Source organism: Paramormyrops kingsleyae, chromosome 23 (genome assembly GCF_048594095.1).
Source record: "Paramormyrops kingsleyae isolate MSU_618 chromosome 23, PKINGS_0.4, whole genome shotgun sequence".
Classification (NCBI taxonomy): domain Eukaryota; kingdom Metazoa; phylum Chordata; class Actinopteri; order Osteoglossiformes; family Mormyridae; genus Paramormyrops; species Paramormyrops kingsleyae.
Window position 1 is genome coordinate 14,705,483 of NC_132819.1, and position 25,933 is coordinate 14,731,415.

Below are 25,933 nucleotides of genomic sequence, written 5' to 3' on the forward strand. Positions count from 1 at the left end.
TCTCTATTCCTCAGTAATCTACTATCTATATATCTATGCATATTAATCTATTTATCTATATCTCTTTTGGCCTAAACAGAACCCTGTTTCTTGTGTTAAATCAATTCATTACATGTTTTACACCTACTAAAGCATATAATATACACAAATTCACAGATTTTTTTTTTCTCTAAATAAAGCATTTTAGTTCTATAATATCCAGCTGATCACTCCAAAACATCCAAGACAAATGTGCTAAACAATCAGATCATATCAAACGTTCAAATTTACTGTGTCCTGACGCATGTACTTGGACGTTCTGTAATCAGTGCCTGTTCCTTACCCTGACGCATCTGTCAATTTCAAAAGAGGCAGCTGTGCATCTTAAAATATAAAGGTTTTTAAGACGTCCATCCGTCCTTCCATCAATCAAATCAATCAATCAATCAATCAATGAGAGCAGGACAGCTGTGCCAAAAGGTAATTACTGCCAAGTGCACTACATCATCTGTTTTACCATCCATTCCCTAATACTGAAAATTCTTCCCATTAAAAAATGTCAAATGGAATTAGAAGCATAATCATTTTGGGCCTCTGATTTCTAGCATTTAATACAATTAGACAAATTAAGTGATGCTCATTGGAAAGGTTCTCTTCTTGGCTCGGCGACGGTTCCTCTCTGTTGAGCAGAGTCAGCAGAAATCGACTAACCGACCTTGAGAGCCATTAGGGAAGGAGGAGAACACAAGCCAATGGACAGGGAGTGAACAAAACAGCCAAGCAGTCTCCTTAAATGGGAGGGCAGGGAATACCATCAAACAGGTCCCAGAAACCACTCATACCTAAAGACCACGTTCTGATCTCTGAAAAGGTCGGTCTAAACTACCCACCTGACAAAGCTTAAATGCATGAACTCACCCTAGTAAAAAGCATCCTTTAATACCCCAAAATAATAAAAAAAAATCCTCAAACTGGCAAAGCCTAAGAAATTAATTGCTTTCCACTTCTACGGTGGACTGAAGTGCAGTGATTCGGCTCAGCACCTGATCTTCCCACTTAGAACGATTTCGCAGCCAACGCTGTCCCACAAGACCGGGGCGTCAAAACATAGCTGGAGAATGAAAGGCGGAGAGACATGAACGCGGCTTCAGCTGCCTTTTGTTTGGCCGTTTGAGAGGGATAGCCGGGGTTCCCACTGAAGGACGCGCCAGGCCTCTGTAGAGGAGTCTCATCGGTCAAGGCAGCCAGCCGATGACAGCTAGCCCAACCCGAAGGTGCCACTGGGGGGCCCCCAGGTGGCTGGTCGGCAGCACGCCAAACCGCGGCCCTTTTCTCATTCCGTGCTCCCCGGATCCCGCGAGAGAGCAGCGGCTACGATTATTCCACATGCATGTTACATGACGGACGGCAACAGTTACAAAAACTGTTAGGGATAAACCCCGTGAGGTTTCCTACCTGCATTCTGTGTGCCAGGGCGGCCTGCTGCCGGAATACTGCATGAAGATGCTCCCATTTTCCAAAACAGAAGGGAATATAAATGCAGCTAACTGCAGACCATTAGGAGATCACTGAGCACCCTTATCCGAAGGCGACCAGCCAATCACCTTTGCCTAGGTGCCCCTGGGCAACACATCCATACCTTTGAAGCTTAAATGTATCCAGATGACTATCCTAGATTGACCAAGAATCAGAAGTAACAAAAAAACCCTGCTTCTGCTTCGAGGTGCATTTTCCAGCTGTATTCCAGTTTCTCAAGAGTCCTGCAATGGTCCTTCACTATCCAGAAGAATCCTGCTTGTCGTCCGTGAGCGAACGCACGAGTGAGAATGCCCCGCGACACACTGGCATGCAGTCTACGACGCCCGCTCGTTATATTTTGCTGATGATCTGTGCCCGGTGACCACAAGGTCGACTGGATAATGAGAATGAAGGTGTATAGGTGCATTGTACACTTGCATCCTTTACGCATGTTTTAGCACAAACACACACGCACACCGTGACTTCACCTTTCACCCCAATTCATCTCTGCATCTGACTGCCAACAAATCTGGCAGATAACATTAGAGGAAGTGAATCATTTGCCTGCGGGACGATAGCAGGCCAGATAAATTGGATGCAAATGCTAATCGCCTCCCCGAAGTCAGGGTTTTGGCGAGCGGGACGCCCCTCGCTGCCGCCACGAGGTTGCTTGGGATTAAACAGGTCGCTGCTGCGTGCACATTTGCGGACGTGGGGTCCAATATCACCCCTCTGACAAACAGCAGCCTCGCTCGAGCCTCGCCTGTGGGCTACATTAGGCAAGAAAATGAAGATGAAGGCTGACATATTCTTTATTTCCCCAACAATGTTCCAGTTTCACATCCAAGTCAATGAACTAGCTTAAGACCAGAGCTGTGTCGCTGTCTCGCTGTCTCTTGCAACATAAAGATGTCAAACTTACAGCAGGTAAGGTTTTTCACTGAGGCGCTACGTCCCGAACGTCTCCACCTGCCCTGCCCATAACAGAAAATTCACAGGACAAATTTCCAGAGTGCAGCGGGACTGTCAAGTTCTGCCAGGGAAAAGACATCTGGGAAAATCATACTACATGATGGATAAATCATTTATCAAGCAGAATGAAATGGCTTATAGTATAAGGCGACTGTCGGAAAGCTTTTCTTATACTCTACGTTAATCGTGTTCTCAGAGTCATCGTAGGCTACTACTCAACGTTGCTTACAGTAGTTATTTTTAAAACATTTAAACCAGCTCTGGGATATCATATTCACAACACACTAAATACCCTGGTTATCCTTTGCTCAGTGGGTCCTATAAAATCATACTTCCATTCTGGCAAACCGTTTCCATTTTCATAACGTGAGTGCGTACGAGCAAGGCGGGAATTTGCTTACAAACCAGATACCGCTCAGAGTGTCAGTCAGTAGTCCTGCCTAAGCATGTATACGGGGACAGTCCATGCTTTAAAAAGATGCTGCAGAAGTAACTGCTTATAATGGCATTTCTTGGGTATATACGTCCCTCACAACACTGAGCAGCTTTGAGAAAAAGCAGTGACGAATTTTCCACTTAATGCAGGTCATAATTAACACTGGGTCATTAGGACTAGAGCGGTCAATTACTATTCAGCTTAATCACAGAGGAGGCGGGGAGGCATATGGGGAGCATAAAACACCCCCCCTCCCCCACCAGGCACCCAAAATGGGGGATCCAGTCACGCGGGGCACTAATGAATCCTGTGGGTGACACCACAGACCCCCTACCATTCCACAGACCCCCTACCATTCCACAGGCCCCTAATAGCTGCATTTAAGGGAGAGACATTATTTATCTAAACAGCACGGGCTGTGGTTGGAGCTGCAGGACAATTATGAGACCTTTAGGTGGCGCCGGGCACATTAAACAGTGACCCCAGAATGGGACGAGCGGAGTGGTCCTCCATTGATGGGTGGGGCGGAGGAGAGAGCATGATGAGTTTCTCACCATGTCAATGAGACTCTCCTGGATCCTGTTGAGTGTCGTCCGCAGTCGGCTGCTGATGAGGCCCAGTCCCGATGACTCGTACTGCGGGGAGAGACAGGAGCCGTGATAAACTTTCTTTTAATTATTTCTTTACCTTCAAATCTTTTAAAAGTGCAAATAGAAAAAAAAAAAACTTGCATACTTAGACCATCTGCCTGCCTGTATTGAAAATTGGGTACCGAAGTACAGTGACATTTCATTTTTTTTTTCCACTGTGAATCACTGGTTATGATTCACACATCAGGCATGGGACCTCCGGTCTGTACCCCTTCCCTCTCCGAGAGGCCACACGCGTACAATGGAAGCGGTTTGCGTGCATTGTGTTTTGTCACGTGGACGCTGCGTTAAATCATGCGAGTTCGGTAATTCCGGCTGCACCCTGCTACCGTGTCGCTCTCCGTGTCTCTCCGCCTGTGAAGAGTCTGATTTGGTGTGTCGTAATCATCTCTGTCCCTCTTTAAAAGCCAACTCCACTTACCAGCCAACAATGGAGTCTATTATGTACATAAATGGTTTCATACGGTCCTTTGGCGCTTTACTTATCTGTGTATTTTTTTTGGAAGCTGATGTATTTAAAGTGGGTCTTCAGGGTGCCTCGCGGCACCTTCAGGTTGTTGGTTTGAATCCTGCACAGGTTTCCTGCTGCAGCCAGATTGGGTGGATTTAGTTTGTTTTTAGTAAGTAATTCAGTTTTTGAGCACACCAGCATTCCCAAAAAGCTTCCTCACAGTCATACCACCTAACTTCCAAGCCTCAACAATGTCTGCCTGACAATCTGTTCTCATCGTTAACCAGTCGTCTGACTTTCTGGCCCTCTGCCAGAACCATCTGGCATCCACAGTGAGAGCCTGCCATCACCCATCATACTCCTCACCATCTTACCCCCCCAAAATCCTCAATCGGGGCTCCTGATTATAAAATCAATAACAAAATCAGATTGGTTCAGCCCTATCTGACAACTGTGATGTTTAGCCCACTACACATGAAGTGAGTTTAATAATCAAACCCACAAACAGAAGACTGGTAAGAATATATCAGGTGAGTCCTGAACAGCAGATTTCTAAAATACTGCCGATTTGCAGAACGCATAAATTTTACCCTTTGCTGAATTTCAATCAAAATCATGTCTTCTGGTGACAGTGAAATTTTTCATAAAAGCTGTCCGTACATCGATATTGAAGGTAGATTTCACAAAGCTGTCTTTCAAATGCTTACAGGCACAAAGCCTGTGTGTTTAATATTTTCCTGTTAACGTGTCTTCTTGTGCTTTCATAACAGGAATACGTCTCCATTTTCTGCCAAGGACACACAGCAACGTGGAGTTACACTGCCACTTTGTGCTTTTGTGATAAATACAGTCTGCATTCTACTGTAACTGCAAAGCAAAAGGCCACAATTCATTCTGATCATTTTAGATGTGCCTTCAAATTAGCAGCTAATAAAAGGTGATGAAAACATCCTAAATTCCTTGCAGAAGATAAAAGAGTCTGACACACCCCGGTGACGTGTAGCAGAGAAATCCGACAGCTGATTAGAGGTATATAGCTTACAAAACATCCAGTGAAGGAGAGAGCAAGGACTACGGGTTAGATTCCGGCAATTCGGATGTTAATTCTTCAGACCGCAATCTGTGGGCCTTGAAGTCAGCAGATGGGAACCAGCATGATGACAATGAACTCTTTGACTTGGATGGGCACAGGTGGACAGGGGACATGCTTAAGAACAAAGGAGGGAGACCGTGGAGTGAGCAGGCAGGCAGACAGAAGCCTATGGGAAGACCTGCACACTTACACACCCATAAAAGTCTTATGAGTGGTTCAGTCATAAAACCTTACAATCCCCCTACAGTTCTACGGCTCCCAAAACAAATGACAAGGTGACAGCGCCAATTAAACCTTAATTAGCTACTGCGGAGAAATACCTACGAGAAATACTGATCCAATTAGCATTGTCCTGCGCCTTATTTCTTGGGAAATTTGTGCCAGATTCAAGGATGTAATGTAGCTGGATTTCGAAGGGAAGTGTTTTTAATTCCCATGATGCAATGCACGACGTAAGTTTACCCCGTCTGAGACAGCCACTCGCTTCACGAATTGGAGGTCACGCGATGAAGTTCAGGAGATGAAGGGACGAGGCATACGCCAACGCCGGCAGCCAGGAAGCAATGAGACGCGGACCCGATAGGTCTCTAGGGGGCGTTGTTGTAAACTGTCACTTGGGGGCATATGCGACTTGTTTTCAGCCTAAGCGACCCACCTTCAAAGTTGCAGCTGTAAATGTCTCAACGACTTGAGAGCCCCAATTATTTTGTTTTATAGAACAGAAAAAAAAATGCTTTGCATATGGCATAAACTGTATCAGGCAATTTAAATGCAGCTAACAGATGTCTGCCCTGGGAACTATCAATTACGATTCTTTCGCAAATGTTAGCATTTTTGCTAAATTTCCAGCAGAGCCGTCCATTAATATAACATCTCAGGTCCTTTTTCTTCATGCAATGACCGCCGTAAAACACTCCGGAAAGTTCCGCCATGATAAACAGGTCTGTGATTTCCAAGAAAGTGTTAGCATGACGAGTCGGCTGGCGATTACCATTCCCTTTCAAGCGACAGATGACAGACGGAACCCTGATTTCAGCACATCTGACCAGCAATGAACACTGGCATTAGTGTGGCCATCACTGGATTTATTTGTCATAGCGCATCTATAAAAGTCTTAATAGCAGTCACTCATATAACAGATGCCTTCACTGTCCACAAATTTTAGCCCATATGCATCCAGTTAAAAAAAAAAAGTAAGGAAACACATAGATTTTATTTTCCCAAAAGTAAGGTAACATGCACATAATCCCCATCACAGCAAGAGGACAAAATCTCAAGGGAGTGCCTTGGGATTAATTTAATTAGCCCACTTATCGCAATAATGTGTGAATAGGGGAACTCGCCCTGCCTTGCGTCACACACACACACAACTCTCCACGTAAATTGACCTGCCAGCCTATTTCCCCATGAAGAACATATGTTGCTAAAAAAGTTCTGTTCGCTCGGTGCACAAACAAGCGTGACTCTTCGCTCAATGTGGCCGAGCGGCTTCCGCACCGGCGCTGAGTGATGGGGAGGGCGGCGGTTTTTCCAAAGGCTCCGCGGCATCTTTCAGGCCCCCGGGGATAATTAGGGAGAAAAGCGGCGATATTTCATCTCCTTTGTTATCGGAAGGAAAACGCCGCTCAGGTAATTACCAGATAACTCATTCTAAAGGGGAAATGGGGAGGGAGGGAGGGGGGGGCATTTCTATACACTATCTTAGAGAACTTCACCATGCAGTTACTGACATGCTAAACACCACTGGCAGGGAAAGGGGGCTGGGACATTAATCAAACCCACAAAGGAAGGCTGGTGTGTGCATCCCCACATCATCGGGCATCTTATCGCGCAGAATTTGAAGGCAGGTTCGGTAATCGTCTCGCAGGGAGAGGCCGTTCAACATACACCAGCACATAAAATAAATAATATGACAGGATATGACAATGGATAAGTCTCCAGAGTAACCCCCCCCCCCCCGAGCTTTACAGGCACAGTGCTCCGTCAGGCTTGAAAATTACACTGGTGTATCACACTGTTCAGTTAACGAGCCACAGTGAGATTACAGCTGAAGTAAGAATGGTAATTAACGGGCTGTGTTTATATTGCCGCCTGATATCGGCCTGCCCACCCACTCCCACCCCTCAAATTCGGGGGGGGGGTTTGCTGAGCTTTACTATCAGTTCCAAAAATGTTCTTTACAAGATAAAACATCCCCCCTCTGCCCACCGCCAACAACCAATGTCAGTCCCTTAGGCAGTCTAGTGTGTGACCTGAGCAGAACAGACCACATGTCTCCATGCGTCGAACCCCAAACGTGTGCAGGATGGGACTCACCATGTCATTCCGCCCAAAGAAGGTGTAAACGGCATACAAGTAATAGTCAAAGAGCTGGGACATGCAGTGGATGACGTCGAAGGCGATGGGCCGGAGGATGTTCATCATCTGCATGTACTTCCCTGCAAAGGAAGACACCCGTCATCAGTGTAGCCAGAGCTGGTACCTCAGCCACGTCCCGCAGTCCACAGGGATTATACACCTAATGAAGCCACAGAAGGGGTCTCACACCCAACAGGAACACAGCCAACAGCACTGCAGGGGCCTCCAGTGCTTTGACTGCACTGCACTGGAGCTACAGATGGTGAGAACTTCACACAAGAGACCATTAGAAGAATGAAAAACCAGCTGCATATGCTCATCTTTTACACTGATTAGTATGAAATCCATTATCGCTGTAAGGACACCGGAGAGAATTACCCCAAATCCAAAACATCCCTGCATGATGTAAATGTTTCAGAATAAAACTTAAATCAATAAAACAAAACTTGCCTAAAATAACAGAAGCACAGAGAATATCACATAGCGTACCAAATCTGCACCATAATGATACTAAAAATGTCAAAATCGCTCATCAGTGCGTGAAACTGTTTAGCAGGTGATTGCAACAATCATGGAGGGGGGCACAACTTAATAATTTATATACAAATATCCTCTTATAGAAGAGGATGAAAAAATCCAAATAAAATTTTGGGGGGCACATGTATCCTATCCCCTGCGTTTTTTTTGTAGTACCGTTAAAGACATTTATTCTTAAAGCCATTGTACCGAAGGATTTATTTTATTTTATACACTTTTCCATGTTATATTCGAGCCACGTAACAGCAAAAAAGTGTGAATGCGGTTGTCTAAGAAACGAACATCTAAATTACAGCTGGAGATGAGCGGTCATATGAACTAATGACCAGGAATAAAACGGTGTCACACATCATGTCATGAAAATAGACTCCCCCCCCCTTCCAATTTTAATCAACCATTAGTCCGCTAATTGTCAGAATCACAGTTCCAGCGCAAGGTCCAGTCCGTGACGGTTCCCTTGAAGTCAATGAGCGAATTACTCACCGACGAGTCTGATCACGTTCAGGGTGGTATTGGTCAGGATGGGCGCATTCAGTTTATTCAGGCTGTAGTCGGACTTCTTCCTGCTTCTCAAAGTGTCCCGAGACACGCTGGTTGAGAGAACAAAGCCACATCAACGGCCGCGTCGGGGTTCGAGAAGACGGGGACCTGAGCGGCCAAGCAGCTAAACCTTGGAACCCAGAAGATACGTGATTGAGGGCTATGTAGCCGAGCAGGACAAAACACGGTAAGCGGGATCAAAGTGAATAAAACATGGTACGCACTTATGCGAGTACGTATATAACAAAACAAGATGCTGCTGAATAAATAATGCAGCACGTTGCTCACACCCATAATTAAATGTCACAAGATCTAATTTACAGCTTCATGGAAAATATGCACTGCAATCACTTTTTTTTGCATTTTGCACAAAAAATACATTACTTTTTAATTATAATATCAAAACTACATTTTCCCACAGCGTGGTTGATGTGCATTAGAAGACATATGTAAAAATATAGGCAAGTTATTAAATTCATGATGAAGGCCAAGAACATAAACACTGAGTTCAGCACTAATTCAGTGCCTACTATTTTCACTTGATGAAAATAATTTTGTACCAAAAAAATAATAATTTCACCGACAAAGTTGCTTCTGTTCTGACATTTTAATGGTTGATGGTTGATTCTTTTACTCCTATAACTTATATTATTAATGTTATTCCATGTATGAAAACCTAAATGCAGTGCTGAATACAGGGTGCAGAATAAGGTCAAACTGAATGATCAGGCATAAAAACCGACTGATATTAAGGCTCCACAAATTTATTTGTAAACCTGCCGAAAAAGCACCAATAATGTCTGCTTAACCTATAAGTGTGCACAGAGTGAAACTATGCAAAAGAGGTTAGGACTGAAAGCAATTTTTTGTGCATAAACACAGTTCATTTGCAAGGTTTGTTAAGCAGAACAGACAATGTACAGTTGTACCTTGGTTTGCGAGCATAATTTGTTCCGGAAACGTGTTTGTAATCCAAAGCACTCGTATATCAAAGCAAATTTTCCCACTAGAAATAATGGAACCTCTGATGATTTGTTCCACAACCCAAAAATATTCATTAAAAAATGATTAATACAAAATATAAAGAAAAAATACATAAAACAAATTAACCTGCACTTTACCTTTGAAAGCAATCGTGGATGGTGTGAGTGAGACGAGAGAGAGGAGAAGAGGAGGGTTATTTTATAGGACGACTTTCACTGTAACTAAAGGAATCACTGCTATCTGTATCTGGAATCTTTTTCTTTTTGTGCGATTTTAACAAGGAATCTATCCAATGACAGCTGCTTTTGCCTACTTTTCGATTTCGTGGCAATGTGACATTGCATTGTCGTTAAACAGATTCATCGCTTGCACTGCTACACCCTTTTTCGGGTGGTGCTTTTCTACTAAATTTTGACTATATGAGTGAGGCTTAAAGGTTATATTTACGTTTAATGTTTTAAGACTAAGAGATTTAACTATGGGTATCTGTGTAATGTTTGACGAAATAAAATGATTTTGTCGAATATTATAATTTTTTTCCTTAAAATTTGTTTCGGAAACAGAACTTCCATATCAGTCGGCCCCTTCTACAGGGATCGGCTGGCACAGAGAAGGTGAGGCCCGTTCTTTAATGAGAGGCTTTCACAGCGCGATTAACCTTGCTGCACAAACAGAGCGTAATCCGTAGTGCCCTCTGACCTTTTCACTGGGATGTCGCCCGTCTGCTCGTCTACGTAGTCTCTCTTCAGCTCCTCTGGCACGTCGCTGTCGCTGTCGTAGTCCTGATAGACGCTCTTCTCCAGCTCGTCGGACTCATACTGCGGACACCAGGTGCCAGGCGTTAGGGAGCGGATCAAAGAGAGGTCCCCTAAATTTGGGGTTCTTAGCCTTTGATGACCGCGGACCGGTTTGGGGGTGCTAGACGTAACACTTGTCGACGAGGTTGGTCATAAAGAAAGAGGTGACTTAAAAGTATATATTGTTCCGTGGCCAAAAATACTCGCCCCGGACCAGCACTTGTGCCACAGCCACTGGACCTCTGTCTCATCTGTCCAGATTATTAGCACTGGCAGATTCCATGGTGTGCCCAAGCGTAAAAATGAAGTCGGACACCTCAGACATGCAGAAACTAAGGGAACAAATGCGGTTTCAGATCCAGAGCTTGCTGAGAATGGCGGCATTGTGGCGTTTAGCCTCACTAAGCCCAGCATGAGATGGAACGATACAAAAGGCCTTTTCCAAAAATCGCTTTCAGTATACAGCAGAGCTTTTGGTGGAACAAGGTGCTTCCTCAGGGTGAGTCAGACACGGATTACAGCGGCGGTACCCACACGGCGAGCTCAGACTGTTTCGTCACAGAGCACGATCTTATAAAAAGCTGGAAGAGCGAAAGGGAAAAGGGCCCAACAGAATTGAATCAGGTGTCGCTAACTGGAATGGGACATCCCTAGAGTAAGGTTGGCCTGTTAGCTGGTGGGTTCTCTAGACCACCAAGAGAAAATTTCACCTCATTGTGAATGTGCTGCTGCTGGGCATTCTGGGTGCAAAAAACCCCAACAAAAATCTGGGCGATCATCCCAGCAGCAGTGATATCGCAACAGTTAATGGTTTTAACCCAAGCACAGTAAACTGAGTGTCGACCTTTTGTTCCATCTATGAGGTGAATGTTCCCCCTTGATCTTTAAATGGAATCCTGTTAATTGGCACAATTAATACAGACCTATGTGGTCATTAATCTGCAAAGTATACGACTTTGACTTTTTTTTCCCGTTTTTAAAAGCCATCCAGTGAAGGGTGTTTCATCCTTGCACTGTGTGCGGGGTCTGGTAGCTGAAGTGAACACCTCACCCCAGTGGAAGGGATCAGTGCGTGATCACGGACGGAATCTCCACTAAAACGAACACCTCGCCCCGGGGGAAGGGATCTGCGAGGTCTCATGGACGGAATCTCTGCTAAAACGAACACCTCGCCCTGGGGGAAGGGATCTGCAAGTGCTCATGGACGGAATCTCTGCCAGATTTAAAATCAAATCTACCTGGAAGTTCACTGCTAATACTGTGCTGGACTGTGAGCGTTCCCATTTCATACCATTAGTCCTCCTGAGTAAAAATCTCTGAAGAAGGCAATGACGACAATGAGAGCCCCTGCTGTCTGAAGAATTCTGACGGTTGATGTGGAATTTTTGAAGAAACACACGAGTCACCCAGGAACCACAGAAATCCACGATGTGGCCGTGGTGTCACTCAATTTCTACGAATACGTCCTTCCTAAGCAAGATATTCCCCCTGACTGTATGACCACCCTTAGAAGTGGGCAAGTCAGGGATTTGACTGCTGGACAGCTTTCATACCAATTAAAAAAAAAATCTGACAGTTCATTAAAGCAGGCCAGGGCTCATAGAAATACTGTACTGAATCAGTTTTTCTAAACTTATTGAACAATGATAACTGACAAAAATTCAGAAATGTTTGCTTGTCAAAGAAGGCTATATATACACACACACATTTAAATGCATCCATGGGTCAACTGAGGCTATTTTTTCTATAGCCTATAATTAAACTATTCATTTGTAGAAAAAATTTCAAGCACATAAAACGCTTAGATAAAATTGATGAACAAGATTCAAACATTAAGGCCCTTAAACACCACACTGCAACAGTCAGTTGATGGTTATGTAGCTCATGAACCATTTAACGAGCGAGAAAGACCCTGCCTCACTTAATTAACGTGCATATTTGTTAATATCAAAAATAATTTACCCTGGCAGTAAATTAATGAATGGGAGGAATTATTGTCTGCTTAACTGTCCAGACTAAATAAAAAAAAACAAACGAAAAAAAAAAAAACATACTAATGAACAGGCTCTTTGCTTGCAGCAAGCGGCATATATAACGAGTTTATGTCCATCCATGAAAGTGATTTTTGACATGTCACATTTAATCTGACAGCTAATTTCGAGATGCTAATGAAGCAGTTAATTTACAACAAACATATTCCTGACTTGCGCATTATCCTTGACATATTTTACTAGATAAGCAGTCACCGCCCCGCTTCACCAAGAATAATTTCCCCACTGCTGTTTCAGAGCATGTCGCCATGTTTATACTGAAATATAAGGTGTCATTCATTAGGTTGGACATTCTGCTTAAATATTATCGGTTGTCGTTAAGTGGATGTCGATTCCTAGTTAATGTCAGCTGACAGGAAGGAAGGTATCTTCTAGGCTTCAGATGTCAGAGTGCTGGGCGTGCAGAAATGTTAGCCGCGGGTTTAGCATCACGCGCTAGCGGGCGGGATGGCCCGTACCCCGTTGGAGCCGAGCACGTCGTCCGTCTCGTCCTCCTTGCTGTCGATCTGCATCTCGAAGGGGTTCCCGCCCTGGAGGTACTGCTCAAAGAGGGTGGTGTCAGCCTGGACCAGGCTTGTCGCTTGTTTGCTGGGTGACACTGACGGCGAGCGTGACTGGCCCATGAATTTGAACTCCTGCAAGGCAGCAAATGGGGCAAATTCAGGCAGATTTGTGTGGGATCCCATGAACATTTAACCTCCTAAAACCAGATGGTGTGTGGCTCGGCGGGTGTGGAAGATGTGCTTGTGATCGGAAGGTCGCCGGTTCAAATCCTTGGGTTGACAGAGTGATTTCGCCATTTGGCCCTTGAGGAAGGCCCCTAACCTCCAATGGCCCCAGGCACTGGCTGACCCGGCATTCTCAATTCTCCATCACTTTAGACAAATGCATCAATTAAATTCGTAAAATATAAAAAAGAGGCATTACACCATTTGAGGCATCACATTGGTCCAGTTATTTGTTTATGCTGAAGTACCCATATCTGAGGTATGAAGAGGTCAGATGAAGATAAAACTGAAGTCACCCCCCCCCCCCCCCTTCACTGCAGCATACGATTCAGTGATCAAAAAGTTAGGATATGAGGGAGGGCTTAGCTCCTGTAAACACCTTCAGCTTGGAGATCACACTATGGGAGGTCCGGCTGGACCAGAAGCCCAGATGCCTTCAGCCTTTGAGAAATATGCACTTCGCTTTGAGCATAAAACATTTTTCAGATAATATCCGACTTCATCAGGGATCCGGCAACTGACCGAGAAACTGGACGAGAAAGAAGGAGATACCATGTGGAATATGGGGCCCATCAAACATTAAAGGGTATAATCGATTACGTCGGAGAGATAAGGTCCCACAGTGAGCCTACAGGCATATCTGGGCTCACAGCGCCTCGGGTCAGTTCCCCATACTATAGAACAATTATTCCGTACTGTGCGAGAACGCAGTACACTGTCAGGCAAATTTCAGGGCCTGTGATTTAGAAACCCTGGGCATCACTTTAAAAAACACCAGCCCACGGATCACTTTACTCTGTTAATAAAACGGATCCCACATTAACAAGGAAATGATTTCTCACGCATAAAAAAAACTTGCGATATACATGGAAATACCTTTACATACCTCTAGGGGCACACAGAGTATTTTCCTTAGCTTGTGTTCAAATTACAGGGCGCACCGGCACCCGATTGGCTGAGAGATCGCTGCGAAATCCTCCGGCTAAAGCTTCCAAATTGCAGACACCACTGTGGCGCTTCATTAAGATTGAACTTTACTTTGACATTTTGTCAAACAAACTTTTCATATAGTTTCCTGAACCTTTGGATCTCTTTATGAAAACAAAAAAAAACAGATGACCTGACCTGAGCCGGATTCACTAAAATGTGGAGCTCGACGGAAATCTACGACGTGAGTGGAGCTAAATCGACATGGTGGGGGGGCTTAAGGAGGCAGACACCCTCTGGTGTGCCGGTCAGGATCCTACTCACAATCCGTGGAATGACCTGGAACGTGCATGAAGCCAGGGTTTGAAGCTGGGAGAGACTTATCTGGAAACACATCATCGTTCTTACGCATAAATGCATCAGCCCGATTCGTCAGTATGCGTACTGACGCAACCAACCTTCCATTTTCATCTTTTATGTTTTAATAAATATCATCAAAGACTTTATCCCAACGTTAGAAATATTCAGCTGCATTATTCAGGCTCTGAGTATTACAATCGGTTCTGAAATAGCCTATCTGTATGGCTGGGCACGTCACATGGTACACGGCACCATCAATGAATAACACTGGCTTTGAGTCTCTGTCGTTTCCATAAAGAGTGTGGCAACAGAGACCCCGATCACCTGAAGACCTGCAGATCCCCTTCAGAATGCCGTGAATCCGGTCCATTCGGCATCGACAACATCCCAGGCCGCATCCCTGGGTCGTTTCCTACTTACATGAAGCTGAGCGATGCTGAAGTTAGATTTGACCGGACACAGCTCCCACGTCTCGTTCTCCAGGAACATCCTCAGCTCCTCCAGCCTGGTCCTGAAGTGAAACCGGCACAAATTAAACATTTCTGGCATATATTCGATGTACAATTACGATAACATGCTAGTTTAGGTCTGTCTTTTAGAGTCGGAATTGTTTTTCCCAAGACGTAAATAGAGAAACTAATTCAGCACAAACAAATCAGTTTAAAGTGATTTCCACATGTTGTTGTAATAGTTTTTGCTTAATAGCGAGACTATTACGATTTATTTCGGTACATTATTCAAGTTGTTTGCAAGCAGTCTCCAATAAGCGGCTGCATCCTTATTGCAGGTTGAACGTTGCCAGAGGCCCAACTGATAGCTACGTCTCATAAGGACTCGGCTTTTCATATTTCTTTTAATCCCGCCCACAGTACATCAGAGACATTTGCAGGGCCGATTACAAACAGCGCTCCAGCAATTTGTGCACCATATTAAATATTTATGTCTAATATCAAAACCGAAAATTAAAAGACTGCCCAATAAACTTAGTCCACATGGCAGAGGCTTGCCGATTGGAGATCCTCATTCGGGAAAATTCATTCTCTCCAAACACTTTTGGAAACACATTATCATTCAACAGGAGCCCCTGTCTGATATGCCTGGAATGATACTCGCAGGGGCTTGGAGGGAAAATTGACGGAAGCTTATCTGAGAGCGTATTTGTGTGACGTCTGACTGAAGCCATCTGTGGATGAGGCCGGATACCCGACCCAAGCACTACGGAAAACTCAGAAGGGTATCTAAACCTCTCCCACGCATTAAAACACAATCCCTTATGATGCAGCTAATCATCATTCATGACTGAAATTGAAAAACAATACATTTCATCCCTTAAGCGGGACAAACATAAAACGTCGAGATTCAGCCCAGTGATTTTAGCTTTAGGGCTAATGCTGAATTATTCTTAAAGCAAGTCGCCATAATCATGTCCTATTATCATCATTATAAAGAGAATAATAGCAACGTTAAAATCACAAGCCCTCAGAACCAGCATTTTGGGGCATGGTCTCGGTTTTGTATTAAGTGGCAGCCGCACCAAAGAACATAAAGAAGAACAGGATTTTTTTTTTTAAAATACGTTTTATCAGTTTGACTCCCCCATTATGAATGGCACACAAAATGAGATCTAAGCAGCCCTTCAGCACTGAATCATGACTCCATTCCTCCTTCAGTACTGCTGCTAATTTGCCGTGAATCCACCAAGCCTGATTTAATTCTCTGCCGCCCACGACATATACATGAAGATTTTTTCAGACGGTTGCTCATTTAAGTAAACAAAAGAGCCTTGGCATATGCTTAAGGATTGGGGTGAGGAGGGGTGGGGTTGTCCTTTGCATCTTAAGCAGGAGGGGTGTTCTGGGAGTCTGGAGGTCCACGCTCCCTCAGTCAGGCTTAGGTCTGCCTGGATGGAGGACATCTGTTAGTCTATTATCTCCGGAGAGAAAGCAATGGGTGAATCGCAATATGCGTAATTGACCTTACTTATGTTCTCGCATACTTCTTTTATGTCATCTTCCACTGTCGAAGGCTAGTTCCAATACTAAGATCACAAGTACAGAGGACGGGAAAGATTCCCAGATTTTGGTCTTGCTTCATCCCAAATATCAAGAACACATCAGTTGCATCATCGCTGAAGGAGACTAAACCTATGATTCATTGTGCCCGATTTTTGCGATCTTGGTATCGAGATTGACCCAATGACGTGGGAGTGGGTGTAAGAGTCCCTCTGGGGGGCCGTACAGACACAGTGTGACGGGGCAAGGGGTTATTCACCTGCTGGGGGTCTGGGAGTGGGCGGTGGGCGGACGGCGGACTGGGGGAGAAGGGGCTCACCTGTGGTAGTTCTTGAAGTAGTTGACGCTCTGCTTCTTGATGGACTCCTGAAGGACCTCGGAGCGGCTTCCACAGAACTCCTCTCCCACCTGCATTAACCTGGGGGGGAGGGGGGGGATGACATTAGGCTGCCATTCTAATCAACTCCTCAGAGTTATTTTTAAAAGGTACATTTAAAAAGAGCCCTGTGAGGGGGATTTTGCCGGTTCCACAGACATGGCAGACCTCCGAAGGAACGGCTGACGACAAACCGCTGAGCTTGGCATTCCTGCCACGGAAGTACCTGCTGATGATATCCAGCACGAAGATGAAGTCGTCGTATTTGAAGCTGGACATGTCGGTTCCCAGTAGGTAGGCCTTCACCTTCAGCTGGACATCCTGTTCAAAGCAGTAAAGGGGGAGGTAACGTCAATCAACAAGAATGCATAGCTCTGTCATGGGCAGGATCAGGCCAGTGGGGGGCGACGGTGGGGGCGATGGGGGGATGGGGGGGGGGTGTGCCCACCTGCCATATCCGCGTCAGCCCATGCTGCAACTTCTTCTTCACATAGCTGCGGTCGAAGATGGGCTCATCTGACCCCGACGTGCTGCTGCCGTCTGCAAAGGGACGAGCCTCGTTAACCGCGACACGAGCCGCCACGGAGAAAAATGTGAAGACACAGAGGCTGGGGAGAAGCAGCCGCTGAGATGGACACGGCCGCTCTGGGCTTCCCAGCCAGTGCAGGACGGAGGAAGTGGGCCCATCAGCCAACTGCCAGAAGAAGCCATTAAAAAAAAAAAAAACTATTACACTTGCTGTTGAAGGAAACTGCTTAGCCTCTGTAATCAGGACCCCAGCAGAAATTTAAAAGGTGCCCAAGATCTCCACGACCTTCAGATTGGCCAGGTTCCCCGGGATCTTGGTGGTAACAAGACAACGCCACAGCATTAAAGGGTGAACTCCATCCCTTCTCCGGTGACACACCTCAGAGTGCGGAAGGACGCCGGCTCAGGGCTAATGAGGGCTCTGGCCCGGCCTGGGCAATCCCCCAGCCTGCTGAAGCATGAAACCTTTCAGTACCACCTACTGTAGTGTGCTTATGACCATTCAATTTACAGAAAATCCTGAGACTCCTGCAAATTGCGTCAGACAGAAGCATTTCAGCGAATTTCAAAAGCGTGAACCATCAACCAGACAAATGCTGCTTCTTGCATAAAAAAAACGGGATTATTTCTCACACAACTCCTGGCTTTCGTATGTCATTACTGGCCTCAAAATGTGCTTTTACAGAGAAATCTTACTAAAAAGTTACACACACACATCAAGGAGACCCAATGAGCTCTTGCCAGGGTCTCAACAACATAAAATCGTCCCATAAAAAAATACCAGTACATAAAATACAGAGAAAAGAAACCGTGAAAATTGTTTAATGCTAAAATGCAGCTGGAAATGGCGCAAATCGTCCATTACAGTGATGACAGCATTGCACAGCTTTTAAAAGGACATAGATCATGCAGTGTTTGTAAAGACATCTACACACTGGCAAGACATGAGTTTCAAATTCCAGACTGGTCCATAAAAATGCTGTGGATTTATATTTTGGGTATACTGCAATATTTAAGGTACTGTATACCTCAGTATTTTGAAATCTTAGCGACAAAATTAGCCTTGTATATATATAAGGGCTGTCAAAATTAACAGTGTTTACGCGGATTAATCCATCATCGTGATTAATCCGATTAAAATTTTTAACGCAATTAACCCATCTGCAGCGCAGAATGATTCAAAATCCCTGAAATGTCTCTGTCAACGCATTTCGGGCAGTTTTAGTGCGTTCCATTTGCCCTCAGAATTCGTATTCCGAGTCGGATTACGGAGTTTTGAAGCCGGAAGTGACGACATGCGCTCTCGTTTCTCGGAGATTCGAGAAATATCTCGGAGCAGCACAGAGGATCCCGAGTTCTGAATCCTAGATGGCTGCGCCCATTATCAAAGGAAGGGAAAGTTTTAGTTTTATACTGTTTAAAGACTACTTCTCATTTGTGGCTCATTAAATCGGTCGCACACGCTATACCGTCCAACTTATTTGTGGATGTATTGCTACAGAGTTTTATACGTAAAGCACCGCACGTAATGTGTTATCAACTGATATTGCTAACAATGGCAATTAACCGGGCTAGAATTGGACTTCATGATTAGTTGGATTATTTGTCGGATTTACGGTAGTTCGTGCTAATTGTAAGCGAACGAAGATAAAGACCATTTAAACTGAGGTACCATAAATCCGACAAGTTGTCCGGCTAAGCAAAAAATCTTGCTTTTTGATATGGATCCATGGTATTGCACTTCTGTGGCAGATGGAATGCATCCAACTCGTGTTCAAGATGTTCAATAAACATGTTAAGTGCATATATATTCCCTTTTTTCTTGAGTCTGTTTGCTCATGCAAAATTAAATGTGATTAATATAGATTAAAAATTAATGATATTTAATCGTGATTAATCGAAATTAATCCACAGCAACCCTGTGATTAATCTGATTAAAAATTTTAATCGTTTGACAGCACTAATATTATATATATATATATATAATATAATATATATAATATATAATATATATTATATATAATATATTATATATATTATATATATATATTATATATATACATATATATATATTATATATATATATTATATATATACATATACATATATATACATATATATATATTATATATATATATATATATATATATATATATATATATATATATATATATATATATATATATATATATATATATATAAATACATACACACTACTTCTACATCCACGCTTTAAAAACATCAGCAATAATTCAACATAAACCTTGTCTCTACAGATGAACCCTGAGCAAAACATCATCTCTAATTTCACACTACAATGTTTCAGTTCCCTGGTTGTACATTGATAACATGTGTGGAGAACGTAAGAATCTTTCACTGTTCTCGCTAAACGTTTTTGTTTCTCTTTGCCAAATGAGGACTGAAATATTGGTCATCTCCAACGTGCAGCTGATTCGCACTTTTCACTTTAGCCAATCTGTGAAGGTCTCCTTCACGTGTAAATCACCAGGGCTAAAGGAACAGGCGTTCCTCCAGCTGCATCCCCCGAGAAGGCGGACAGAAAGCCTGAGAGACCATCAGCAGAGCTGGAGAAACCGGAGCCAGGTCAGGCTGACCGCGCACGATATCCTCAAAAGAAGAAAACAAACAAACCAACCAACCAGGAAAGGCCAGAAAATACGAGCAGTGACTTACAGCCAAAGGCTGAGTACACACCATTTTAAAACCCTAATCCATCCTAAACGAGGGAACTGATCTTCCGTGCCTGCATGGACAGGTTTAACCCCGGCACCCGCGTGCAAACAGACGCGAACCCCATACGCATCCGTCGTGCATTTCAGCGAACATTGAAAATCTTTCTGCCCCAGCAGTAGAATGAATCAAAAAGAACGGTACTGGAAAAAACACAAGTCTGCAGTATGATGGAGTTCCGCCACGCAGGGCTACATTATTCAACAAGCCCTCGAGCGCCATTCTCCACGGCTAAGAGCATCTGGCATTTTTAATATAAAATCATTTCGGGTGATTTCACTGCCGCACATGATAGCACGGCGTATCTGGCGAGGCGCGGCCCCAGGGCCCCGCAGAGCCGAGGGCCCTTGATTCGCCATCGTTCAGTGGCATGTGGCAACATGAGAGTCAAAGGACCACTTTATATTTCGATGCACCGCATCTGACGTGCATCCAAGAAAATGTACGGAAACATGCGACGCCACTCAACGGCCCAGTCTAAGGCTCCATGCGACAGATAATAAGGAACCAGCTTGGCCTCTGACCCCACCCCATGAAGAATGTGACCCTTCAGAAACGTATCGCCACCTCGGTCGTTGCCGGCAACCTCCCAGTGAAGCGATATCCTGAAATATTAATTACCTCCTGCAGCTGTGAGAAACTTTCAAAAGCTCTCCTGACAGGCAAGAGATTACCTCACAGAAACCATTCAGAGTTAACACACCAAACCATTTGATGCAGAAATGGCACACAATTTCAAAATATTATATATAACAACCTATAAAGCACTAAAAAATGAAATCTACAATAGAAGTGAGCACACCAAGCAATAAACAAACCTAAACTTCTACAATGAAGAGATTGGTTCTATCTAAGACTTCCTCAAATTGTATGTATTTATGTATCTTGACAAACTGTTCTTTCTGAGATCGTTCTCTTATTATGTCTATTTTCAGCATGTAAGTAGACTTGTTCTATAATTCCTTAAACAAAATCATAATAGGATAAGGCTTTAGAAGGGCTTTGATGTTAAACTACTGTACATACAAACTGTGGTAATACTTTCTGAATGCATACATACATACATACATACATACATCATATATACACATTCCTCATCATCATCTTCTCAGAGCACGGTGCAGGCCATGGTGTCTGGAACTCCCTTTGCGAGACCCTGGGCTCCAGCTTGAACACGATTCTAATTTTGCCTTTTCTAATGTGCATTCTCTTCATTTATGATTTGTTAGAAGGATATCGGGACACTGTTCAAGTGACCATTGCTAAACTATAGGTGATTAAATCCAGGGTAAGGAGGGGGCAGGGATGATATTTACTCCTCTAAAAAGTTAAATACTGTATATTAGTGGTAGTTTGTTGCATCATATGACTAGGCAACATGACCAGAGTAGAATTATTCGTACTTTTATACTTTTTTGGTCAGTCCATATAAGTTATTTCATATTTTAATGTCTTCATAATTATTGGAAAATGCAGAAAATAGTTCCAATAAACCTTTCTATGGGTAGGAGGTCCAGACTTTTTTTGACTGGTACTGTACATACAAGAATCTTTGCTGCCATTTTTGTTATCACCTCCAAAGTACTGGCAATTCGCAGAGCTAACAGGGCTATCTGAGCGAACTCACACGACCACAGGGTAAACGGAAAAACAAAGTCTTTCACAGCCTTCCGCCTCAAAGGCATACAGCTTTCATCCTGCTCACTCCTGGCCCTTCCCTTTGACAACAATCAACTGGAAATAAACAATTTCAGCAACGCAGTCATCAATCACATGACTGGAAAGACAAAGATGGTGGCCAGCATTCCTTCTGGACTTCCCGGCGCTTTGCTTTGCCCTCCTGTACCCTAGCAGCTGACGCGCTTTGAGGTATATCTCACACACGTACGTTTGGAGGGAGTCCGCCAACCCACATTCAAATAAACCTTGACAACATGGGCAAATCGGCAAGAAACAATATTCTAGTCCTTTCAAAAAGGGCCATTTAATTCTCAAGGGAAAAAAATGACAGTGAATCCGCAGTCTGGTTTCTAGTTAAAAGGATATTTATATATATATGGTGTTTTATTTATAGGGCTTTGCTCCGAGCACAATGTCAAACGGAACCACGTGGTATAGAGATATAGAGATGATGAAATAAGACATAGAGATGAAGTTATCAAAAGCCGCTGGAAAGACTGCAAGCAGAAGACAGTTCAAAGGGAGACGTTCAAGAACGCAAAGCAGGTATCGAGGCTACGCCCTGCTGTAGGGTTGAGCGTTGGGTCCGGGCGTTTACTGGGGCTGAGGGAACGCAGAACTTGCGCTTATATAACAGCTACAATCACAATCATCACCTGACTCATCCCTAAGGATTTTTTTAAGGTTCTTTTTCTGGCACAGCACGACCCGATTCTAGTATCTATTTCAGTTGCCATTACAGCACCACGAAATAAAACACCTTTCCTTTCTTCTACTGTGCAGAAGTCTACAGTTCGAGTTGAACAAAAAAAATTAACACAGAAGACACAAGGCGGGCCGGATACTCAACAAACAGTAATATGGATAATGAAGTAATTATCCTAACAGAATATGTGTGGTAATACGAAAAGACATTAACATTTACCAAAAGCCATCTCCAGTCTTAATGAAGAGCAGTTCAGTGGAAAATATATTAAGCTGGCACATGCACAGCAACACTTTCAAGTTCATAAAATTCCTCAAAATATTTCAAAATTGATAAAACATTTTTGCCATATATATTTTTTACACACTTTGGTTCATCCACAAATGCATGCGAGTTTTATATCCATGAGTGCCATGTAAATTAGGGGGAATTCATTTCCATAATTAATTCATCATAGTAATCATTAATTAGCTAGCTGGATTTTCCGTAGGCCCTGGATGAAGGCCTGAATGTTGTTTCGATATAAAACGGTTTGTATTATTTATGAGTAGCAATCAGAAAGACTCAATATCACAGACCACAGATAAAGTAGTAACTGAAATACACAGTAAATCAAGACACGTTTCCTCAGACTCAGAAACTCTCCCTCCTATTGCCTTATGCGTGCGTAACAATTTTAATCATAAAATATCACAGAGTTATACAAATAACCCAGTTCACAGAAAAGAAGATTCACCGATTCACAGGCAATTGTCAAATAAATAAGAAAAGAAAATCTATTTGCCATAAGACTAATAAAATTTACTGATATGTGACTCATAATAATTCATCTGCACGTGAAGGGTGAAGGGGCGGGGAGATTAAATAAAAATCAGCTCTGCATATCAATTACCATTTCTGATAAATGTTGGATCAACTTATTAAAAACCATCGACTTGCACTCCCTCAGTAAATCGAAATCCAAGTAATTAGTAATTAACTTCAATCAACCTTAAAACCTGTCTCATTAGCCAACAAAACACCAGTAAAAGAGCACAAGCACTACAAGGAAATAAACAAAAAGCAAAATTCACCATGAGGCCAACGCTAACCTCCGTGAGGCTAACGCTAACATGACAGGCGGCAGACACCGTTGCAAATCCTGCTAGGGGAGATAGAGTGAAATCTCTCCTCTAATATTCATTACAGCAACATCTCTCCACGAGCACTGACATCAATTACAGCTTCATCACCGCAAACCGGCGGGTTAACCGCACCGGCTTGCTAATAGTGACGGCTCGGAGCCGTCTCATTAAGCCCGTCGACAGCGACTTGGGACTCAGGAACGATCCCGAAAAACAGGACGAGGCTACAGCTCCTTACACAGCGCAAGCTACACTGGCAGCACAAGGGGGGTAATTTTGCCGGGCAGGAGCCGGTCTCCGAGGTGAAGGTGACCGCCGAGAGGCATAGAACCATTACAAGAGATGGGCATTCGTCTTCCAGTCACAGAGTTATTGCCTCCGGGGAGCGTAGAAGGGGCCAAGAGAAACACAACCACAGCACAAGAGGACAGATGCTGAAATATGACGGCGTCTTGTTTACATGGCAACATACGAAAGACAAGAAGGCGGCCATTTATAATCCTAAACTTCACATCGATTAAAAAACCAGACAAGGAAGAAATCACAAGAATCCCTTACATGAAGACAATCAAGCTTCTCTTGTTGGTCTTTCTTACACAGGTGCCGCTTTAGTTTTTGTTAGCAATGCACTTGAAAGTGGAAGCTAGGATTATAATTAGGGTGATTATGATCTCTGCTAAGAAACAGCATAAATATCAGAATGTATGGTTACTCGCTGGGTGCAGGGTAAATCCCACACAGAACACCGCGGGGAATACTCAGTCAGCCATGCAATCAAGTACAATTTAGACTCAGCAAATCAGTGAAACAGCATGACTAGACATACCCCGAGCGTTAGGACACAAAGGAAACACGATCTATGAGGGTCTGTCTATTTACTATCTGATCACAATACCGCACCAACAATTTCGACTTAATTACAGTGATAATAACGGGAATAATGCCATCTTATTAGGGCAGTAATTGGCAGCTCATCATTTATGGTAATACTGACACACTGAGGTTTGTTTTTCAATCATATAAGGAATTGATCCTTCAAAGGAATTGGCTATGAACATTGGATGGTGACTCATGTCCATATCACAGCTGATGTTGCGTGTATGAGAGGCGAGTCAAACTGAGCAGGTATCGCTGACCTGAACCCTAACACCAATCACAGCTGATGGTGAGTGTATGAGAGGCGAGTCAAACTGAGCAGGTATCGCTGACCCAAACGTTAACCTAGACAGGGTCAGATCAACACATTCGACACATGGCTAAGCCTGGACTCTAACATTGACCGGCTAGTCCAGGGACAGACTAACTGCTCTGCTGGCCGAAGGCTGGAGACAAGAGAAAATGAAAAACAATCGAACTTCAAAAATATGCTAAACAATATGTGGGGTGCCAGCATTACCAATCAGAAAGGGGGTGGGAGTGCTGTCAGTTAAATTGGCCAATCAGGGGGATGGGGTATTGCTCTGGAGGATCAACATCAAAGACACAGGAGATGTAATGTCAGTTTTGTATCTCTGCACCATTTTCTTCTTGTTAGGCTAGTATGCGCCAGTTTGCTTTGCAGTGAAACAACCACTAGCCTACCACTAGACTCCAGTGTGAAGCTGGGTAGCATGATGCCCCAAAGTGGGAATAGTCCATTACAGCTTGGACGGGGGCCACTTTGCCCATCCTGAAAACCGTTGCTAAAAAAAAATATATATATTAGACATGTTGCTATAATATAAATGATCATGTAATCTTATATCCATAAATGTAACTTTTAGAAATGGTCTCTTCACAGTGGCCTTTAGTTTTCAGGGGTCCCTGGCTGCTGCCTTCAATTGACTTACAGTAAGTCTGACCCTGGGCTGGACGCATAAAAATAGCTGAGACCAAACTAATCAGAGGATACCAACTTCATTTACATTTACTGTTGGGATGTAAATGCTACTACACACCATTACAGACTTTATTTTTACCCAAAGGAATATACTTTATTATTTTTTTTTCTTTAATGGACTTGAAGACATTTTGTTGGAGCAATATCCCTTCAATAACTGGTTAATGGGCACAAGATCTTCTGGGATCTGAAACACAACCACGACCTTAGCAGCAGACCCAGAGCACCGTGCTCAGGACACACCTACCCGTGTTTCTCTCTCTCCTTTGCACGCTGCCATTTTCTTCAGGTTATCCTACACGAGTTTTAATTTGAGAACTTCAACTGACTCGCGGAGATAAAGTGGGCGGAACTCAGTGGAGTTTCCATTCCGGCGCAGTAAGTTGAGGCCCAAAAGAAGGCCCCATCACACCGGGTCACAGTCACGGCCGTCCAAACGAGACACTAACACGGTGCTTATAAACTGACTGCAAGCTTCACGGTCAGCGCCGTGGTG

At 43.7% G+C, this 25,933-nt stretch overlaps 1 protein-coding gene across 8 annotated transcripts in view; it reads right to left on the minus strand.

The window, feature by feature from the left end:
* vps50 (VPS50 EARP/GARPII complex subunit) overlaps positions 1–25,933 on the minus strand; it is a 71,145-nt gene that overhangs the window by 16,840 nt on the left and 28,372 nt on the right. For 6 of the 8 annotated variants that reach the window (XM_072706123.1, XM_072706125.1, XM_072706126.1 and 3 more), the window contains 9 exons: positions 17,218–17,309; positions 16,996–17,090; positions 16,713–16,811; positions 14,802–14,892; positions 12,825–13,001; positions 10,218–10,336; positions 8,478–8,584; positions 7,416–7,537; positions 3,460–3,540 (listed from right to left, as the gene is read on the minus strand). In XM_072706123.1, coding sequence (XP_072562224.1) covers positions 3,460–3,540; positions 7,416–7,537; positions 8,478–8,584; positions 10,218–10,336; positions 12,825–13,001; positions 14,802–14,892; positions 16,713–16,811; positions 16,996–17,090; positions 17,218–17,309 — 983 coding nt within the window. The other 2 variants (XM_072706129.1, XM_072706128.1) reach the window with 2 other exon arrangements.